Here is a 17,391-nt window from a genome sequence, read left to right as displayed (position 1 = left end):
TAACAAAAAGAAACTAGACAGTAATTCAAATCCATAGGAGAAAAAAAAAGAGTATCAGTAAAGGCAACTCCATAGGTAAATGTAAAAGATGGTGTAACCAACTAAGAAAATAACTAAAAAACATATAATAAAAGAAACAAGGTTATTAAAATGGGATACTAAAATAACAAAAAATAAGGCAGTAATGGAGGAATAGAGGAACAAAAAGGCCTAAGATATATAGAAAACAATAAAATGGCAGATTTAAATTTTACCAGTAATTATGTTAAATGTAAATGGACTAAACACTCCCATGAAAAAGCAGAGATGGGCAGAATGAATTAAATAAGCATGACCTAACTATAGTCTCTCTACAACAGACCCACGTTATATTTAAACACAAATAGTTCAAAAGTAAAAGAATATAACAAGATGTACTGTGTGGGGTGCCTGGGTGGCTTGGTCAGTTAAGCGTCCAACTTTGGCTCAGGTCATGATCTTGAGATTCATGACTTTGAGCCGCATGTCGGTCTCCATGCTGACAGTGTGGAGCCTGCTTGGGACTCCCTCTCTGCCCTTCTGCTACTTGCATGCACACACTCTCTCTCAAGAAACAAATAAACTGAAAAGACACACCATGCAAAAAGTAACCAAAAGAGAGCTGGAGTGGCTGTCCTAATACTGGAGAAATTGACTTTAAGAAAAATATTATTACAAGGGTAAAGAGAGTCATTATATATTGATAGGTCAATTTATCAGGAAGACATTATAATTACAAACATGTGCAAATAACATCAGATCCCAAAATACATGAAGCAAAAATGAACAGAATTGAAGGGAGAAATACAAAGTTCAGCAATAACCACTGGAGATTTTAATATCCCACTTTGAATAATGGATTGAAACTGGGCAGAAGTTCAATAAGGAAGTAGATTTGAACATTATAAATAAACTAGAACAGACATCCAAAGAACACTACATTTAACCATAGCAGAATACACATTGTTCTTAATCGCATACAGAAATTCTTCAGAATAGACTATATTAGGCCATAGAACATATATTAGGCCATACAACAAGTTTTGATGAATTTAAAATTATTGAAATCATACAAAGTGCTTTCTGATCACAGTGGAATGGTGTAAGAAACCAATAGTAGAAGGAAATTCAGAAATTCACATAAATGTGGAAATTAACACACTCCTAAATAGCTCCTGGGTCAAGGAAGAAATAATAAGGGAAATTAGAACATATTTTGAGGTGAATGAAAACAGAAACATAACATACTAAAACCTAAGGGATGCCACTGAATCAGTGCTTAGAGGGAAATTTATAGCTGTTAATGCCTATACTTCTAAAAGAAGAGAGTCAACAAAATGAAAAGACAACATTTGGAATGGGAAAAAAATCTTTACAAACCGTATATCTGAGAAGGGGTTAATATGTAAAATATGTAAAGAACTCATGCAACTCAACATAAAAAGCAAATAATCCGATTTTAAAAATAGGTGAAGGACCTGAATAAACATTTTTCCAAAGAAGATATATGCATGGCCAACAGACACATGAAAAGATGCCTCGCATCACAGTTCATTGGCAAATCAAAACCATGGTGAAATATCACTGAATCCTTTTGGAATGGCTGACATTAAAAAAAAAAATAAAAGGATGAATGCAAGAATGTGGAGAGAAGGGAACACATGTGCAGTGTTGGTGGGAAGGTAAATTGGTGCAGCCACTATGGAAAACAGTATTGAGGTTTCCCCCCAAGTTAAAAATAGATAAACCATAGGATCTAGCGGTTCCAATTCTGGGAATATATACATAGGAAACAATTCCAAAGAAAATGAAAACACTATATTGGAGAGATACCCGCACTCCAATGTTGATAGCAGCATTGCATACAATATCTAAGACATGGAAACTATCTAAGTGCCTATTAGAATAAATAAAGAAATTGTGATACACAAGAATATTATTAAGCCATCAAATGACATTCTGCCATTTGCAACAACATGGATGGACCTTGAGGGCATTATGTTGTGTGAAATAAGTCAGATGGAGAAAGACGAATACTGTATGATTTCACTTATCTGTGGAACATAAGAACAATCCAAATTCATAGAAAAAGAGATTCGATTTGTGGTTATTGGAGGTGGGGTGGTGGTGAGGGGTGGGGGAATTAGATGAAGGTGGTCAAAATATACAGAATGTACAGACTTCCGGTTATAAGTAAGTATTGTGGACATAATGTACAATATGATGAGTGCAGTTAGCGATGCAGTATGGTATATATGAAAGTCGTTAAGAGAGTGAATCCTAAGAGGTTTTATCAGAAGGAAAGAAAACTTTTTTTTAAATCTGTGTGAGATGATGGATGTTAACTCATTGTGATAATCAGTTCACAGTATAGGTAAGTCAAGTCATTATGTTGTGCATTTTAAACACACAGTACTGTGTCAGTTGTATCACAATAAAATGGGCGGAAATGAAAGAGGAGAGATCACAAATCAGTAACATAACCTTTTGCCTTAAGGAGGTAGAAAAAGAGCAAATGAAACCCCAAACAAGTAGAAGGTAGGAAATAATAAAGACTAGAGCAGAAGTAAATAAAATAGAGAATAGAGAACAGTAGAGAAAATCAATGAAACCAAAAATTAGTCTGCTGAAAAAAAATCAACAAAATCGACAAACCATTAGCTGGCTGACCAACAGAAAAATAGAAAAAGCTCAATTCCTGCAATCAGGACTAAAAGAAGGAACATCACTACCCGCCCTGGAGAAATAAAAAGGATCATATTATGAATAATTTTATGTCAACGAGTTACGATAACCTAGGTGAAGTGGAAAATCCCTAGGAAGACACATGACTACCAAACTACCCAAAAAGAAACAGAGACTTTGACGTGACCTATTGTAAGTAGAGAGATTTAGTAATGAAAGAAATGCTCACAAGGCAAAGCCCAGGCGTGTGTGGCTCCCTTGCTAAAGTCTACTAAATATTTGAAGAAGACTTGATGGTATAGCACAATCTCCTCCAGAAAATGGGAAAGGAAGGACCATTTCCCAACTCATTGTTTAAGGCCAGTATTACTTTGATACTAAAACCAGACAAAGAGATCACAACAAAAGTACAGCTGACTCTGGAACAGTGCAGGAGTGAGGGGCATTAATCCCCCATGCAGTTGAAAATCCACATATTACTTGACTCCCCAAAAAGTTAACAAATAGCCTACCATTGACTAGAAGCCTTACTGATAAGAACTACTGCATATTTTGTATATTTATTATTTATATGTGTTATGTACAATAAAATAAGCTAGAGAACAGAAAATTTTATGAAGAAAATCGTAAGGAAAATACATTTACAGTACTGTACTCTATTGAAAAAAAATTGTATATGAGTGGACCCACACAGGGCAAACCCATGTTGTTCAAGGGTCAACTGTATACGCTGATATTTCTTATGAATATAGATGCACAAATCTGTAACAAAATACTAGCAAACTGAGGCCAGCAACATATAGAAAGGTTTACATGCCCTGACCAAGTGGGCTTTATCTGAGGTATCCAAGATGGGCTTAACGTATGAAAACCACTGCAATGTACCTTATTAATAGAATAAGTGCAAAAACTTCGTAATCATCTTGATAGACATAGCAGAAGCACCTAACAAATGCCAAAAGCACTTCATGATAAAAGCATTCACAAAACTAGGAGGAGAAGGAAACTTCCTTGAGCTGATGAAAGGCATTTACCAAAACCCCATAACTAACAATACTTAATGGTGAGAGACTGAATGCATCCCCCTAAGATAAGGAACAAGATGAGGATTCCTTCTTTTTTCTTTTTAATTTTAGGGAGAGAGGAGAATGCTATTAGGGGAGTGGCCCATGGAGGGGGAGAGAGAGAGAGAGAGAGGGAGAGAGAGAGAGAGAGAGAGAGAGAGAGAGAGAGGGAGAAAATCCTAAGCAGGCTCCATGCTCAGTGCAGAGCCCAACACAGGACTTGATCCCATCACCCTGGCATCACTATCTGAGCTGAAATCAAGAGTTGGAGGTTCAACCGATTGAGCCACCCAGGCACCTCCCATTTTTTTGCATTTATTCAATATTTTATCAGAGGTTCTAGCCAAGGGAATTAGGCAAGGAAAAGAAATAAAAGGCATTCAGATTAGAAAGGAAGAGGTAAAACTATTTTGGTTTGCAGATGACATGATTTTTAAAAAATATTTTATGTTTCTCTTTCATCTAAATTTAGTTATTGAACATGCAGTGCAATAACGGTTTCAAGAGTAGAATTCAGTGATTCATCACATTCAACACCAGGGCTCATCAGAGTAAATGCCCTCCTTAATACCCATCACCCATCTAGCCCATCTTCCACCCACCTCCCTCCATAAACCCTCAGTTTGTTCTCTGTCATTGAGTAGATGACATGATCTTATACATAGAAAATCCTAAGGACTACACACACACACACACACACACACACACTTAGAGCTAATAAGTTCAGCAAGGTTGCAGCATATAAGATCAATAAACAAAAATCAGTTTCATATGTTTGCAGTGAGCAATTTGAAAATGAAATAAAATTCCCTTTACAGTAGCATCAAAAAATAAAATACTTAGGGATAAATTTAACAAAAGGCATTCAAAACTTGTACACCCAAAACTACAAAACATCACTAAAAGAAGTAAAAGATAAATAAGTGGAAAGACATCCTCTCTTCATGGATTGGAAGACAATATTGTCAAGATGGCAGTGCTCCCCATCCATAGCTTCAGTGCAACTCATGTCAAAATCCCAGTTGCCTTTTGAGCAGAAATTGACAAGCTGATCCTGAAATTTATATGGAAATATAAGAGACTCAGAAGAATCAGAACAATCTTGAAAAAGCAAAACAAAGTTCAAGGACTTGCATTTCCTGTTTTTAAAAGTTACTACAAAGTTACGGTGATAAAGATAATGTGGTATTGACATTAATACCATCTTATAGATCAGTGGTATAAAATTGAGAGTCCCAGAATAAGCCTTTACAGTGATCATTGATTTTCAACAAGGGTGTCAGGACGATTTAGTGGAAAAAGAATAGTCGTTTTAACAAATGGTGCTGGAATGACTATATATCCACATTCAAAAGAATGGAGTTGGACTCTGTTTTACGCTACATACAAGAATTAACCCGAAATAGATCATTGACCTAAATGCCAGAGCTAAAACAGACCAACAAAAACTCTTGGAAGAAAAGAGGAGTAAATCTTCATGATCTTGGATTAGGCAATGAATGGTTTCTTGGATACAACATCAAAAGCACAAGTGACAAAAGAAGAAATATATAAGTTGGGCTTCATAAAAATTAAAAACTTTTGTGCTTTAGAGAATATCATTAAGGAAGAAAAAATACAGCCCATAGAATGGGACAAAAATTTTGCAAAACATATACCCAATAAGGAACTTGTATATGAAATATATAAAGAATGTTTACAACTTGATAACATAAAGACAAATAACTAAAAAGTTGAGCAAAGGACTTGAGTTGACATTTCTCCAAAGAAGTCATACTAATGGCTAATAAGCATATGAAAAGGTGGTCAGCATTATGGGTTTAGGAAGATAGAAAAAGAAAGCACAATGAGATATCACTATGCACTCAATAACATGGCTAACAAAAAATACAAGTAACAAGTGCTGGTAAAGATATGAAAACTTTGGAATCCTGATACGCTGCTGGTAGGACAGTGAAATGGTGCCGCCACTTTGGGAAACAGTTGCTAGTTACTCAAATTATAGACACAGAGCTGCAATATGACCTAGCAATTCCATCCTAAGCATATACTCAAGAGAATTAAAAATTTATATCCACATAGAAATGTGTATATCAATGTGTACCTAATATCTCCAACTGGATACAATTCCAGTACCCGTTAACTGATGAATTGATAAATAGGGCATATTCATATAATAGAATATTATTCATCCATAAAAAGGAATGAAATACTGATAGACAGTACAACATGGGTGAATTTTGAAAACGTTTAACTGGCAGAAGACAGACACAAAAGGCCACATATTTTGTGATTCCATTTGTATCAAATATCCATAATGGGCAAATTTACACAGAAAATAGATGGTTGTGAGGGGTGGGCATAAGGAAGGTGGTATATCTGCTGATGGGGTCGGGGTTTCTTGGGGGGTAATGAAAATGTCCTAGAATTTGATAGTGGCAATAGTTAAACAACTTATGAATGTATTAACACTACTGAATTGTGGCCTTTAAAATGGTGAATTTTGTGGTACGTGAATTACATGACCACAAAGCCGTTACTTAAACGATGATTCATCTTGATTACTGAGTTTTTCAGTTTCCCTTAAATTATGTGCCCGAGGCAAATGTTTTGCCTCTGCCTAGTCCTGGCCCCACTTTTCTCTACTGGCCTTTGCCTCGGAATACATAAGATAGCCATATTGGAAGATTAAAGACCTTAGGAGTTGCACGTGGAGAACCAACAGTTGATGGTGGAGGCGAACTCCAATGAGTTGACAGAATTCTGAAAGCAACATTCTGTGAGTCTTTTAATGTAGGAGAAACCTCTTTATGTCCAGCAGGGCCAGGCTATGTGACACTGCAGTGTGGTCTTGGATGTCTGTGCTCTGTAATCACTGGGAAAAGTTAGCATCCTCTTAACAGATTTATTAGTAAGGAAGAGAGAGGCTGTACTTCCTAGAGTAGCACTGTTCAATGGAAATGTAATGTGAGCTACATATGTATTTTACATTTTCCAGTAGCCACATTAAAAAGATGAAAAGAAACACATGAAATTAATTTTAACACATTTAGCCAGATACATTCAAAATATTATTTTAACATGTTGAATATCTTACGTTCTTTTTGTCATACCGAATCTTTAAGGTCAAGTGTGTGTTTTAAACTTATAGCACGTTCCAGTTCAGACTAGCCATATTTCAAGTGTCCAGTAGAAACACGTGGCTAAGTGGCTACTGTGTTAACAGTTATGGAGTTGTTTTTATAAAATCAGATTCAAGAGACACAGTGTGGTGTACTGGCTTTGAGTTGCATCCAGGTTCAAATTCTGGTTTTGGCTCTAACACTGTATTTATTCCTAAAACATTTATTGATATCTGTTCTCATAAAGTTATATAGCCCATATCCATGAGCTACATGTAATAGTGGGGAGAAGTAAAGTCTTACTTTATTGTTATGACTGCTACATTGAAGGAAGTAGTCAGTTCTACTTGGGTAGGGGCCGGTGGTGGTCAGGAAGGGCTTCATAAAGAGGTGAAGGTTGAGCTTCATCTTGGAACATGAGGTAGATGAAGGGCAAAGGCAGAGTCGGGGAGGCTTAAGATAGCACTGCCCAGGAAATTGCTTACTTCTAAGCAATTGGTTCAGCTAGAGTGTGGCTGTAAATGGGTGGCTGAAGGAGTGGTGTGGTTGGGGTAGAGTTAGGGACCATGTTTTTGGAGGGTACCTGAAAAGGAGTTTAGAATACATTCCATATTAGGCAGTGGGCACCACCAAAGAGCTTGAAAAAGGAAGTCACAGGTGACATTTGTTCTTTATCACTTGACCTTTCAGACCTGCCCCTCAGTCACCTCTTTGCAAAACTGGGATACTGAAATTTAGAGAGTTGCCATGAAGATTAAATGTAACATGTCTGATGGTCCAGCCCAGACTCTTGAATTGAGAGACTGCCTCTCTGGTAGTTTCCATCTGTTGCCCCAGCACATGAAGTGGCTGTGCTCCAGTGTACCCAGGGAAAGCTTTCCAAAAAAACAAATTCTTGAAATTCAAGAGTAAGTCTCCGGGTGCTGTCCAGGAATTTCTGTGTGTAACAAATTCCCTCAGTGATTATTGTGTAACCACCTGTTCCTGTTTTGCACACTAGTGTGCAGAGTTTACTTTCCCAGCCAGTTTGTTGTGATTGTTTTTGTGCTTTGAATAGGGTGTATCTTAGTTAATGGTTATTTCATGTGTTCCTCCATAGTTTTGGATGTGGTTTTGGTCAAACGTTCTCATTGCCATGTAGTATTCCATTGTGTGCCAAACTGCAATAAATACTTGGTTGTATCAGTTATGAGTTGAACACAGTTGGTTTTTCCAAGAATACTGTTCTGACTGAAACCAAATTTAGAAGCATCTGTCTGATAATAGATATGTACACCCGCTCCTCAACTTTATGTCCTTTGTTTAAAAATACCGTCTGTACCTCAAAAGTCAAGATCAAATCGATGTACTTTCTTAATTTGAAAACTGTGCTCCAGGGTTTTGTGTTCTTTGCTCACTCTAAAAACGAATCATTTTGTGTGGGGAGGGTATGGTTGTTTGCAACTTTTGTGTTCATTTTGTCCTTTTATATGAATTCAAAAAATATTTCTCTGTTATTTTTACCTACCATTCTAACTAAGTTTAGCATTCACTCTCTTTTTAAAAGTTTTTATTCAGGTATAATTAGCATACAGTGTTATATCAGTTTCAGGTGTACAATATAATGATTCAACAATTCTATACATTTCTCAGTGCTCATCAAGATGAATGTACTCTTTTTAAAAATTATTTTGGAGAGAGAGAGAGAGAGAGAGCATACAAGAGAGCATGAGCAGGGAGAGGGGGAGAGAGAATTTTAAGTAGGCTCCACACCAGGTGTGGAACACAATATGGGGCTCGAGCTCATGACCATGATGAGATCATGGCCTGAGCTGAAATCAAGAGTTGGGCGCTTAACTGACTGAGACACCCAGGTGCCCCAAAATGAATGTCCTCTTAATCCCTTTCAGATGTTTCACCCATCCCACCGTCCCCTCAATAACCTCCCCTCTGGCAACCACCAATAAGTTTTCTGTATTTCAGAGTCTTTTTCTGTCTCTTTTTGCTTTCATTCTTTTTTTTTTTTTGTTTCTTAAATTCCACATATGAGTGAAATCACATGGTATTTCTTTCTCTGATTGACTCGTTTCACTTAGCATTATACCCTGGAGTTCCTTCCATGTTGTTGCAAATGGCAAGATTTTATTCCTTTTTTATGGCTGAGTAATATTCCCGTGTGTGTGTGTGTGTGTGTGTGTATACACATATATATATACTTATCACATTTTCTTTACTCATTTATCTATCGATGGACCCTGGGTTGTTTCAATATCTTGGCTATTGTAAATACTGCTGCAGTAAACATAGAAATGCATATATCTTTTCAAATTAGTGTTCCCGTTTTCTTCGGGTAAATACCCAGTAGTAGAGTTACTCGATCATATGGTAATTCTTTTTTTAATTTTTTGGGGAACCTCGATGCTGTTTTCCACAGTGGCTGTACCAGTTTGCATTCCCACCAACAGTGCACGAGTTCCCTTTTCTCTGCTTCCTTGCCAACACTTGTTGTCTCTTGTGTTTTTTGTTTTAGCCATTCTGAGAGGTGTGGGGTGATATCTCATCCTGGCTTTGATTTGCATTTCCCTGATGATTAGTGTGGTTAAGCATCTTTTTATGTGTCTGTTGGCCATCTGTGTGTGTCTTTAGAAAAACGTCTTCTCTTCATGTCCTCTGCCCGTTTTTAAATTGGATTCTTTGTTTATTTTTTGGTGTTGAGCTGTATACAGAGTCCTTTAACATAGGACTCTAAGGCCTTAGGTAACACCTGCTCCCCTTGCCTTTTGTGTCAGCTTCCCAGTTTTGCTGCCTGGTGATGTTCTGCAGACGTTGCTCTGATCTCAGCGATCGTTACCAGTGGCCTAGGCTCCTCTGTGTGAGGTTGACCAGTTGGTTCTTAGGCAGCCTCTGACTTCACGGAGTGGCTTTGCTTAGTTATTACTGGGCAGCTTCCACACATGTGTGTATAGTTTCCACATACCTTTGCTAGCTCTCCTTACCTACGTTCACACTCTTGCTCGATCGCTTTGTTAACGTAATGTTGTTTTCTAACCGTCTTTCATAATGGGCAGTGCCGTTCCAACTGGTTTATTAATTCCAGGCTGTGATACTTGCGGTAGCTCTTTATCTGTAGCCGTACCTATTATAATAATAATGATTCCCTTTCTCTGTTATTGTTGGTGCTGTCATTTAGCTATTGCCATCATTAACACGTTTGCCTTCAACATTATAGTGGTCCACAGTAGATTGCATATCTCTTGTTTCAAAGGGAAAGTCAGTGCTAGAACAGTGAACAGTGCCTCTGAATGTAGGATAGACTCTCCATGCATTTTCTCTCCTGGTCTTACGTGTTTTGAAATTCTGATTGGATATGAACAAAACAATGGGCTCCACCTGGCATGTCATCTGGGACTCTGTAGTAAGAATGCTGAGTTTTAAAAAATGTTTGGTTGTTTATTTATTTATTTTGAGAGAGAGAGATTGGCAGAAAGAGAAGGAGAGAATCCCAAGCAGGCTCCGTGCTATCAGTGCAGAGCCCAACATGGAGCTTGAGCTCATGACCCTGAGATCATGATGTGAGCCGAAATCAAGTCAGACACTTAATCAACTCAGCCCGAAATCAAGGGTCAGACGCTTAATCAACTCAGCCACCCAGGTGCCCCAAGAATGCTGGTCTTGACCTTATATCTTTTCTTCAGATAATTAATTTTCAAAAGCAAGGGAATGTGAAATGGATAAACGGTACTAAGAAGAGGTTAAAAAGTTTATTTTGCAACCGGCTGCTTGTTCATGCAACAAAACAAAACAAAGCAGTTTATGGTAGGCTGCTCATTAACAGGTCTCCCCGTAGGAGGGAAAATCAGTTAAACCATTTCTGCTCCATCTCAGAAGAAAATACATCGTATGAACGGGAAACTTTTTGTATGGGGGGTATCCACGTGGCCTCTCTTCTGTTGGGTTTTAGTTCCAATGGTGTCGTGCGGGCCCTACATTACGTCCCTAGTGTCGGGGGTCGCTTGTGGTGATTGGGTGCTGGTGTTCGTAGCAGTGGTGGGAGTGGTGGTTGTGGCAGCTCCTGAGATAGATGGGTTGCTGAATATATTAGACGAGTGAACGTCTCCTTCATTCCATCCTGACGTGGACCTGTTTAATTTTCTCAGTCTCGTGTGATGCTTGCTGCCATGTCAGGGCTGGATCAGTGAGTGGGCAGCCCTCTGCTTTCCTCCCCACCTTGTTCCTCACTTACTCTGACTTGCCCTTTGGCCTGCCCTTCTTAGAGATCTGCGTTCTTACTGTCTCCCTTGGCCTTCTAGCCCTCAGCTGTCCTCTCTGCCACACACTCTTGGAAAAGACTCTTGATGTTGCAAGGAGGAAGCTGAGAGGGAGTCGGCAGTAAGTAAATAGACTGGGTGGGAAGAAAGAATCGAGGAGGTTCGCTCAGGCCCTTCCAAATGCTGGAGGCAATTCACTTGTTACCTCTCTGGTGCCATGAAGGTGTTAAGTTGGAGTGGAAACAGTTAATACCCAAACCATGGACGCTGCTTAGGAAAATGATGTGTGCCGAGCAAAAGGTAGTTTTGAAGATTTAGTTGTTTTCCGGTCCTTTTTTTTTTTGACTTAGAAAAATGATGACGTCATTTTTGAGGTAAACGGTGGTTGGACATCACCAACTTTCTATGGCTGAAGCTTATAATAGCGGGCACTCTGTGGCATCTACTGAAGTAGCATCTGGGAGGAAAATTTGTATTTTTTCTACCACCTAAAACTAATCTTGCTGGATAATCTAGAGAGGAAAGTAATTTTTGCTGTTTTTTTTTTTTAAAAATACAGTTTTATTAGATTTAATTAATACTGTTAATATTGTGGGATTCATAGTTCCTCTAGTTCTGTGTTTTTTTTTCTGAATAAGAACAAAGTAAGAATCACAAAGTATAAATTTGGTGCCATTTAAGAAAATTAGGAACTACCAAACAGACATAATTATTCATGTATCAGAGGTATTCTTCCCCTGACAAAAGCCAAGTCTTAAGTCTGTAAGATACTTCATTTATATGGTGTATTTAAGAATCAGTTTTTAGATCATTAACTACTTGAGGGGTTAAGATAGAAGGAAAATTGAAGTAATGTAATTCACTGAGGATTAATCTGAAAATAAGGTTAAGTATCTCTAAAATCCCAGACCCAGCCAATGGAAAAATGGTTAAGTTCATGAAACAGCTCCACTTATGAAGAGTTTTGTTAGTGGTACAATTACTGCATGGATCAAGCCCTCCTGACCTAACTTTATTTTTCAGGGAGAAGAAGTATTATAACGAAGTAACTGGTTATGCTTTTCTATTTCTGTGTCCTTTCTTCTAAGTGTTCACCTTTCTTTTGCTTTTTTAAGGTTTCCACACCTGGACCGTCAACTAAGGGAGCTTGTCACCAATGGCAGTAAAACTCGTTTTCTGGAGGTCAAGGTGAGTTTCTGTGGCTCTCTACTTGATTTAGTATTTCATTCAGCTTGGGTTCCTGGCACTCAAAGTAACAGTGATAAGTTTTTGGTGGATATTATTAATGACAAAAGTCAATTAAAATGAATTCTGATATGAAAGCTTAATTTTGCTTTTTTTTTAAAATGTGAGGAATCTATTCAGACATTGATGAAACTCAAGTTCAAGCAACATGTTTTGTTAACGTTATTAAATTTGTGGCACGTGCTTACAACGGGTATCTTTTTCCTAGCGGTAATTAATCTAGCACAAAAGGTTATCGTGTTATTGTTAACATGTGTTTAGTAATATCAGTTGACAGAAGTAGGACAAGGGGATGCAGTTGGTACTTAGGGGCTTGCTTTGAGGGGAGGATATGCTTGATCGCTGAGGTTATCGAGAGAGAAAGCCCAGATTGGGGGCGGGGGAGAAAGTTAATGCAGTGCAAACAGAGTTTATGAAACCAAGAGCAGATGCTTTAGTGAACAGCCAAGACCACAGAAAGTTTAAAACGTTTGAGAGGAGCTATTCCGAGGGCTGCTGCTGGCCCATATGGCATTTTGTGCAAATTAGACAATGGCACCTCTTCCGCAGACATTTTACTTCCATGTGACGGAAAATTGTCGAACTACACTGATTTTTACAACAAGACACTTTCTTGCCATATGCTGGAAAATTGCAATATAAATAATCAAATTACCCATCTTTAAACCATCGGTGTTGCAACAAAGATGCACAGTTTTTGAAATCGTAGAGATGCTAATGATGTGATCGGTGGCCTCTTAAACGTGGTGAACTTGCACAGTACACAACTTGAACAGATGCCAGGCTGGCTTTGCTTTGTTGGGATTTAATTCAGGGTGCACTCTAAGGAAGGGAAACTTTTTATTAAGTCTGGTCATTGGGGCAGAGGATAGAAACAACAGTGTGGGGTATGGCTTTCACTGGACACTTGGGTAGCATGAAAGAAACTTGTTAGAAGGACAGTAGCTTCTATAGGTTTGGAGGCCAGAAGGGGTAGCCTGAGCTTTCTAGGGGTAAAACTAGGAAAGGAAAACCTCAACTTTTATGTTTTAAATCAAATTTATGCCTGAGTTCCTGAGACTTAGTGATATAGAGTGTGTATTTTCAGAGTGCCAACCTTACTCAAGCGGGCTTTATTCTGTAGATCATCACCTCTGTGATGGGCTTATTCTGAAAGACTATTTAAACTTGAGTGTTTTGTCCCAGTAAAAGGGAGCTGCTTTCAAAATGTTGAGGGTGTTCATGGAGCACCTGGGTGGCTCAGTCAGTTGGGCAGCCAATTCTCGATTTTGACTCAGGTCATGATCTCATGGTTTCTTGAGTTTGAGCCCCACATCAGGCTCTGTACTGACTGTGGAGCCTGCTTGGGATTCTCTCTTGCCTTCTCTCTGCCCTCCTCCCCCACCCTCCAAATAAGTAAATAAACTTTAAAAAGATGTTGAGGGTGTTCAAAATGGATGGATGGCTCTTCCCTGCCTAACAATTTTTTTATTATTATTTTTTCTGCTTAACCGATTTTTAAATTAATCTGCCGATGAGACAAAAAGCTGTGACGTTGATATTAATGGGTAGATAGCGATTGATAAATACAGGGTAAGGAGGATGCAGCAGTATTTTAGGACAGCAGGTGGAGAATGGGGCTGATGACTGATGTGTTAAAGAACAGATCCGGGAAAAAAACTTAATGCAGTGCTGATAGGTGGCAGTGGTTGCAGGAGTGGTCAGGGTGGTGGTGACAGCCGCCATAATGTTGATGACTCCTGTGAGGGAGGACATGGAAGGAAAGGATGCCAGGCCATGGAAACAAAACATGTGGCCTAAGAAGAAGCTTCGGCATCCTTAATGCTGATGACAGAATTGATTAGAGGGAAATTCAAGGAGCTCCTCTTTGTGGAATGCCAAGTTAGTTTTCTTATTGTATCACTTATCCGTCCCCTCCTCTCCCAAAGGACACCACCTTACATTAAGAATGACAATAAAGAGACCATAGAGAGTAGTTCTAATTCCAGTGAATGTTGATGTTTATCTCCCATACCCCAGCTCATGGCCCTCATTGCTTTCGTGTGTGTGTGTGTGTGTGTGTGTGTGTGTGTGTGTGTGTATGTGGTGGGGTTGATAATCTGGGTACCGAAGCAGAGGAACACATGGTCAATTCAGAGAACCATTTAGGTGATTTAGGGGAGAGGCCCTGGTGTTGTTTACATGTGAAACCTCTCTCCCCCGCCCCTGCCACATATACATGATCTATGTTTTAAAATATTTTTTAAATGTTTATTTATGTTTGAGAGAGACAGAGACAGAATGCGAGTGGGTTAGGGGCAGAGAGAGAGGGAGACACAGAATCAGAAGCAGGCTCCAGGCTCCGAGCTGTCAGCACAGAGGCCAACACGGGGCTCGAACTCATGAGGCATGAGATCATGACCTGAGCCAAAGTTGGACGCTCAACTGACTGAGCCACCCAGGCGCCCCTACATGATCTATGTTTTAAAGAAAGGTATTTTGTGGATGTATTTGTTTTTAATGAGTGGAGGGTGCAGAAGGAAATGGGAAAGCGGGTAAGGGAGGCTTATATAAATCAATTCCCTCCCACCCTCGGATAATTGCTTAGATGTTGTTTTGCTTTGTGGATATTAAGTCTGATTTTTTTTCTCTGCTGTCGGAATACCAAGGAAAGAACAACAATAGGAAGATGTTCTGGGGTCTGATATTTGGCACCTGTGATACTGAGCTGATAAGTTCGTGTTCCATTTTCCTTACCTTTCAGTAGGGAGAAGGATATTTGCAGTTAGAAAATGCTGAGGAAGTCTTTGTGAAAACACTAGCTTAACAAATGTTAAAATGGCACAGAATAAGGTACATAACAACAGTCTGGCATTCTCATTGTCATTAATCTTCATACTTTTGGATTAAAACATTTTATTGCTACGAGGTCCAAATAATCGTCTTGATTATTTTTGATAAGAGACCCTTTATGTTGATTATATAAAGATGTACGTACACACTCTGACGTAAGAGAGATGTAGAAAGAGTAGCTTTTAAAAAGGAGTCTTAGCGGGGTGTCATACGCTAGAGGTTGTTCGATTAGGCATATAGCGCCCTGTATTAATGCATGCTCAATGGAATGGAATCACTTTACAGTGTTTAAATGCCAATAATGTCTGACTCAGAGCAAGTGCTCACTTACTCCAGTGCTGTGCTGAGCTGACCACACTCCTTTGTCTCCTCTGTTCCTTAAACACCCTGCGAGGCAGATGGTGCCATGGCCCTCGGTTTGCAGCTGGGGCTCGTAGCCAGCCTTGCCCTTACCCACTAGGTCTGCTGCCCCTTTGGACACTGGATGAAATCTTGTAGACTCCTGAAAGTGTTTTTCATTTCTCAAACTCTATGCATTTCAGACCAGCCTGGCTCAGTCCTCATAATATGAAGCCTGATAGCTTCACACATGGAATTGCTTTAAAATTGAGCAAATAATTCTATCATTAGAGGGCACCTGCTGAATAAGGCCAGAGGAATCCTAAAAATAAATTTGCACCACATAATGAGATGTGAGGGAATTGTCGGTTACAATTTGTTTCCCAGAGACCTTAGAGATTTTTGAAGAATATGTTGGGTTTTTTTTTTCACCACTAAAGAAGGTCCTGTGATTTGAAAATATCTAAATGTCAAATAGGACCGAAATATTCTCAGATTTTTGAGGATTGGAAGAAACTCAGCAGTGTGTGTGTGTCTTGTTTTCTGCTTTAGCATTATCTTGAGGAATAGATTAGAAACTCTAGGGTCTCACAGTCCCATTATTTCAGGGAAGGTGAGGTTAATATTCTTCCACATCTGCCTTTTCCTTAGAAAACCCAGGAGAAGAGCCCAAACACATTTTAATATTTAAATCCATAGATGCAGAGCCCAGGATTTTAAGAAATTGGTTGTTGGGGGAGGGCAGGCAGAGCGAATAAGTGTCACATGGCTGATCCCGTTAAGATGATGGACACCACGTAGGTTTCTTTGTTGTCTGTTTCTCCGTGTGTCCAAGACTGTACAATTTTCCATGCGCTGCTCTCTCGTACTGTTAGACACGTATTATTATCTGGCCTCCGTAGCTAGGAAAGAAACCCGTGTTCTGTCTGAGGCGAGGCCAGATTTTATTCAACCAGGTCATCGGGGCACACGCACGGGGGCCTGGATCGCACTGGCACTGTGTCGTCTTTGGTAATTAAATGGGTAAGCATGCCAGCAGCACACGCGATGGCTTCACTCTCGCTCTTCGAGGCAGATAGCAGGCAGCCGTGTGATACTTGTACACGCGTCCAGTTGATGATGAATTACGACGGGAATCCTGGAAGGGCTCCTGCGAGTCTCATGTTAAGTCAGATGAGTTCACTGTAGTTCAAGTTAGCACAGAAATCACAGAAGAATTAAAAATGGATGGGTTATTCAGATGTTTTATGAGTCACTTTGAGGACATCTTAGAATAATGTAGACTCCGCCCGCCCCTTTCCTCTTGGAAGCACTGAGAACCCGAGCTGACATAGCCATTTGGCGGGACTTCCCGGGGCAGCAGCCTGGGACCTTTGTGCAGAGAGATCAGTTGGAGATCCATTTCATGTTCTTCTTTTGAAGGTTGAGTTTGGTTCCAACTATAGGAGAATGAGTTAAATGGCTTTTAAAATACGACTTTTTAAGATTTGCTTTTGCCTGAAAAGGATTTTGTGTTTAGCTTTTCATCGTATTTTTATAGTCATTATTCATTGTACTTGCCGTCCTGACCTTTTAAAATGCTGTGTGCACGCGTGTGTGCGTGCGTGTGTGCGTTTGATGTGCTCTTAGGGTGAGGATACTCCGCTTCGATGCCAGGATGGGCAGGATGACCTTCCCAGAAGTGGTTGTTGACCTTGTGCAGGTTGCAGAGCAGCCTCGGCCTGCGGGTCGGGGGGTCACGGGGGTCCACAGCATCTTCTCATCTTGTTCCTGTAGGGCCAGCTCATCATTGGAAAGTAAGCTCCATGGGGGCTGGCATTTGTTCATTCACTGCTGTTT

At 39.5% G+C, this 17,391-nt stretch overlaps 1 protein-coding gene across 1 annotated transcript in view; it reads left to right on the top strand.

The window, feature by feature from the left end:
- LOC128777285 (translation initiation factor IF-2-like) overlaps positions 1-17,391 on the top strand; it is a 195,295-nt gene that overhangs the window by 11,042 nt on the left and 166,862 nt on the right. The window contains exon 3 of the mRNA XM_053903668.1: positions 12,252-12,324. Within this exon, the coding sequence (XP_053759643.1) occupies positions 12,252-12,324 (73 nt within the window). The remainder of the gene's footprint in view (positions 1-12,251; positions 12,325-17,391) is intronic.

The sequence above is a fragment of the Panthera pardus genome, unplaced genomic scaffold (genome assembly GCF_024362965.1).
Source record: "Panthera pardus isolate Hobbes unplaced genomic scaffold, ASM2436296v1 HiC_scaffold_1, whole genome shotgun sequence".
NCBI classification, from domain to species: domain Eukaryota; kingdom Metazoa; phylum Chordata; class Mammalia; order Carnivora; family Felidae; genus Panthera; species Panthera pardus.
Note: the sequence above shows the minus strand (reverse complement) of the source record. Positions and strands in the feature narration are given on the sequence as shown.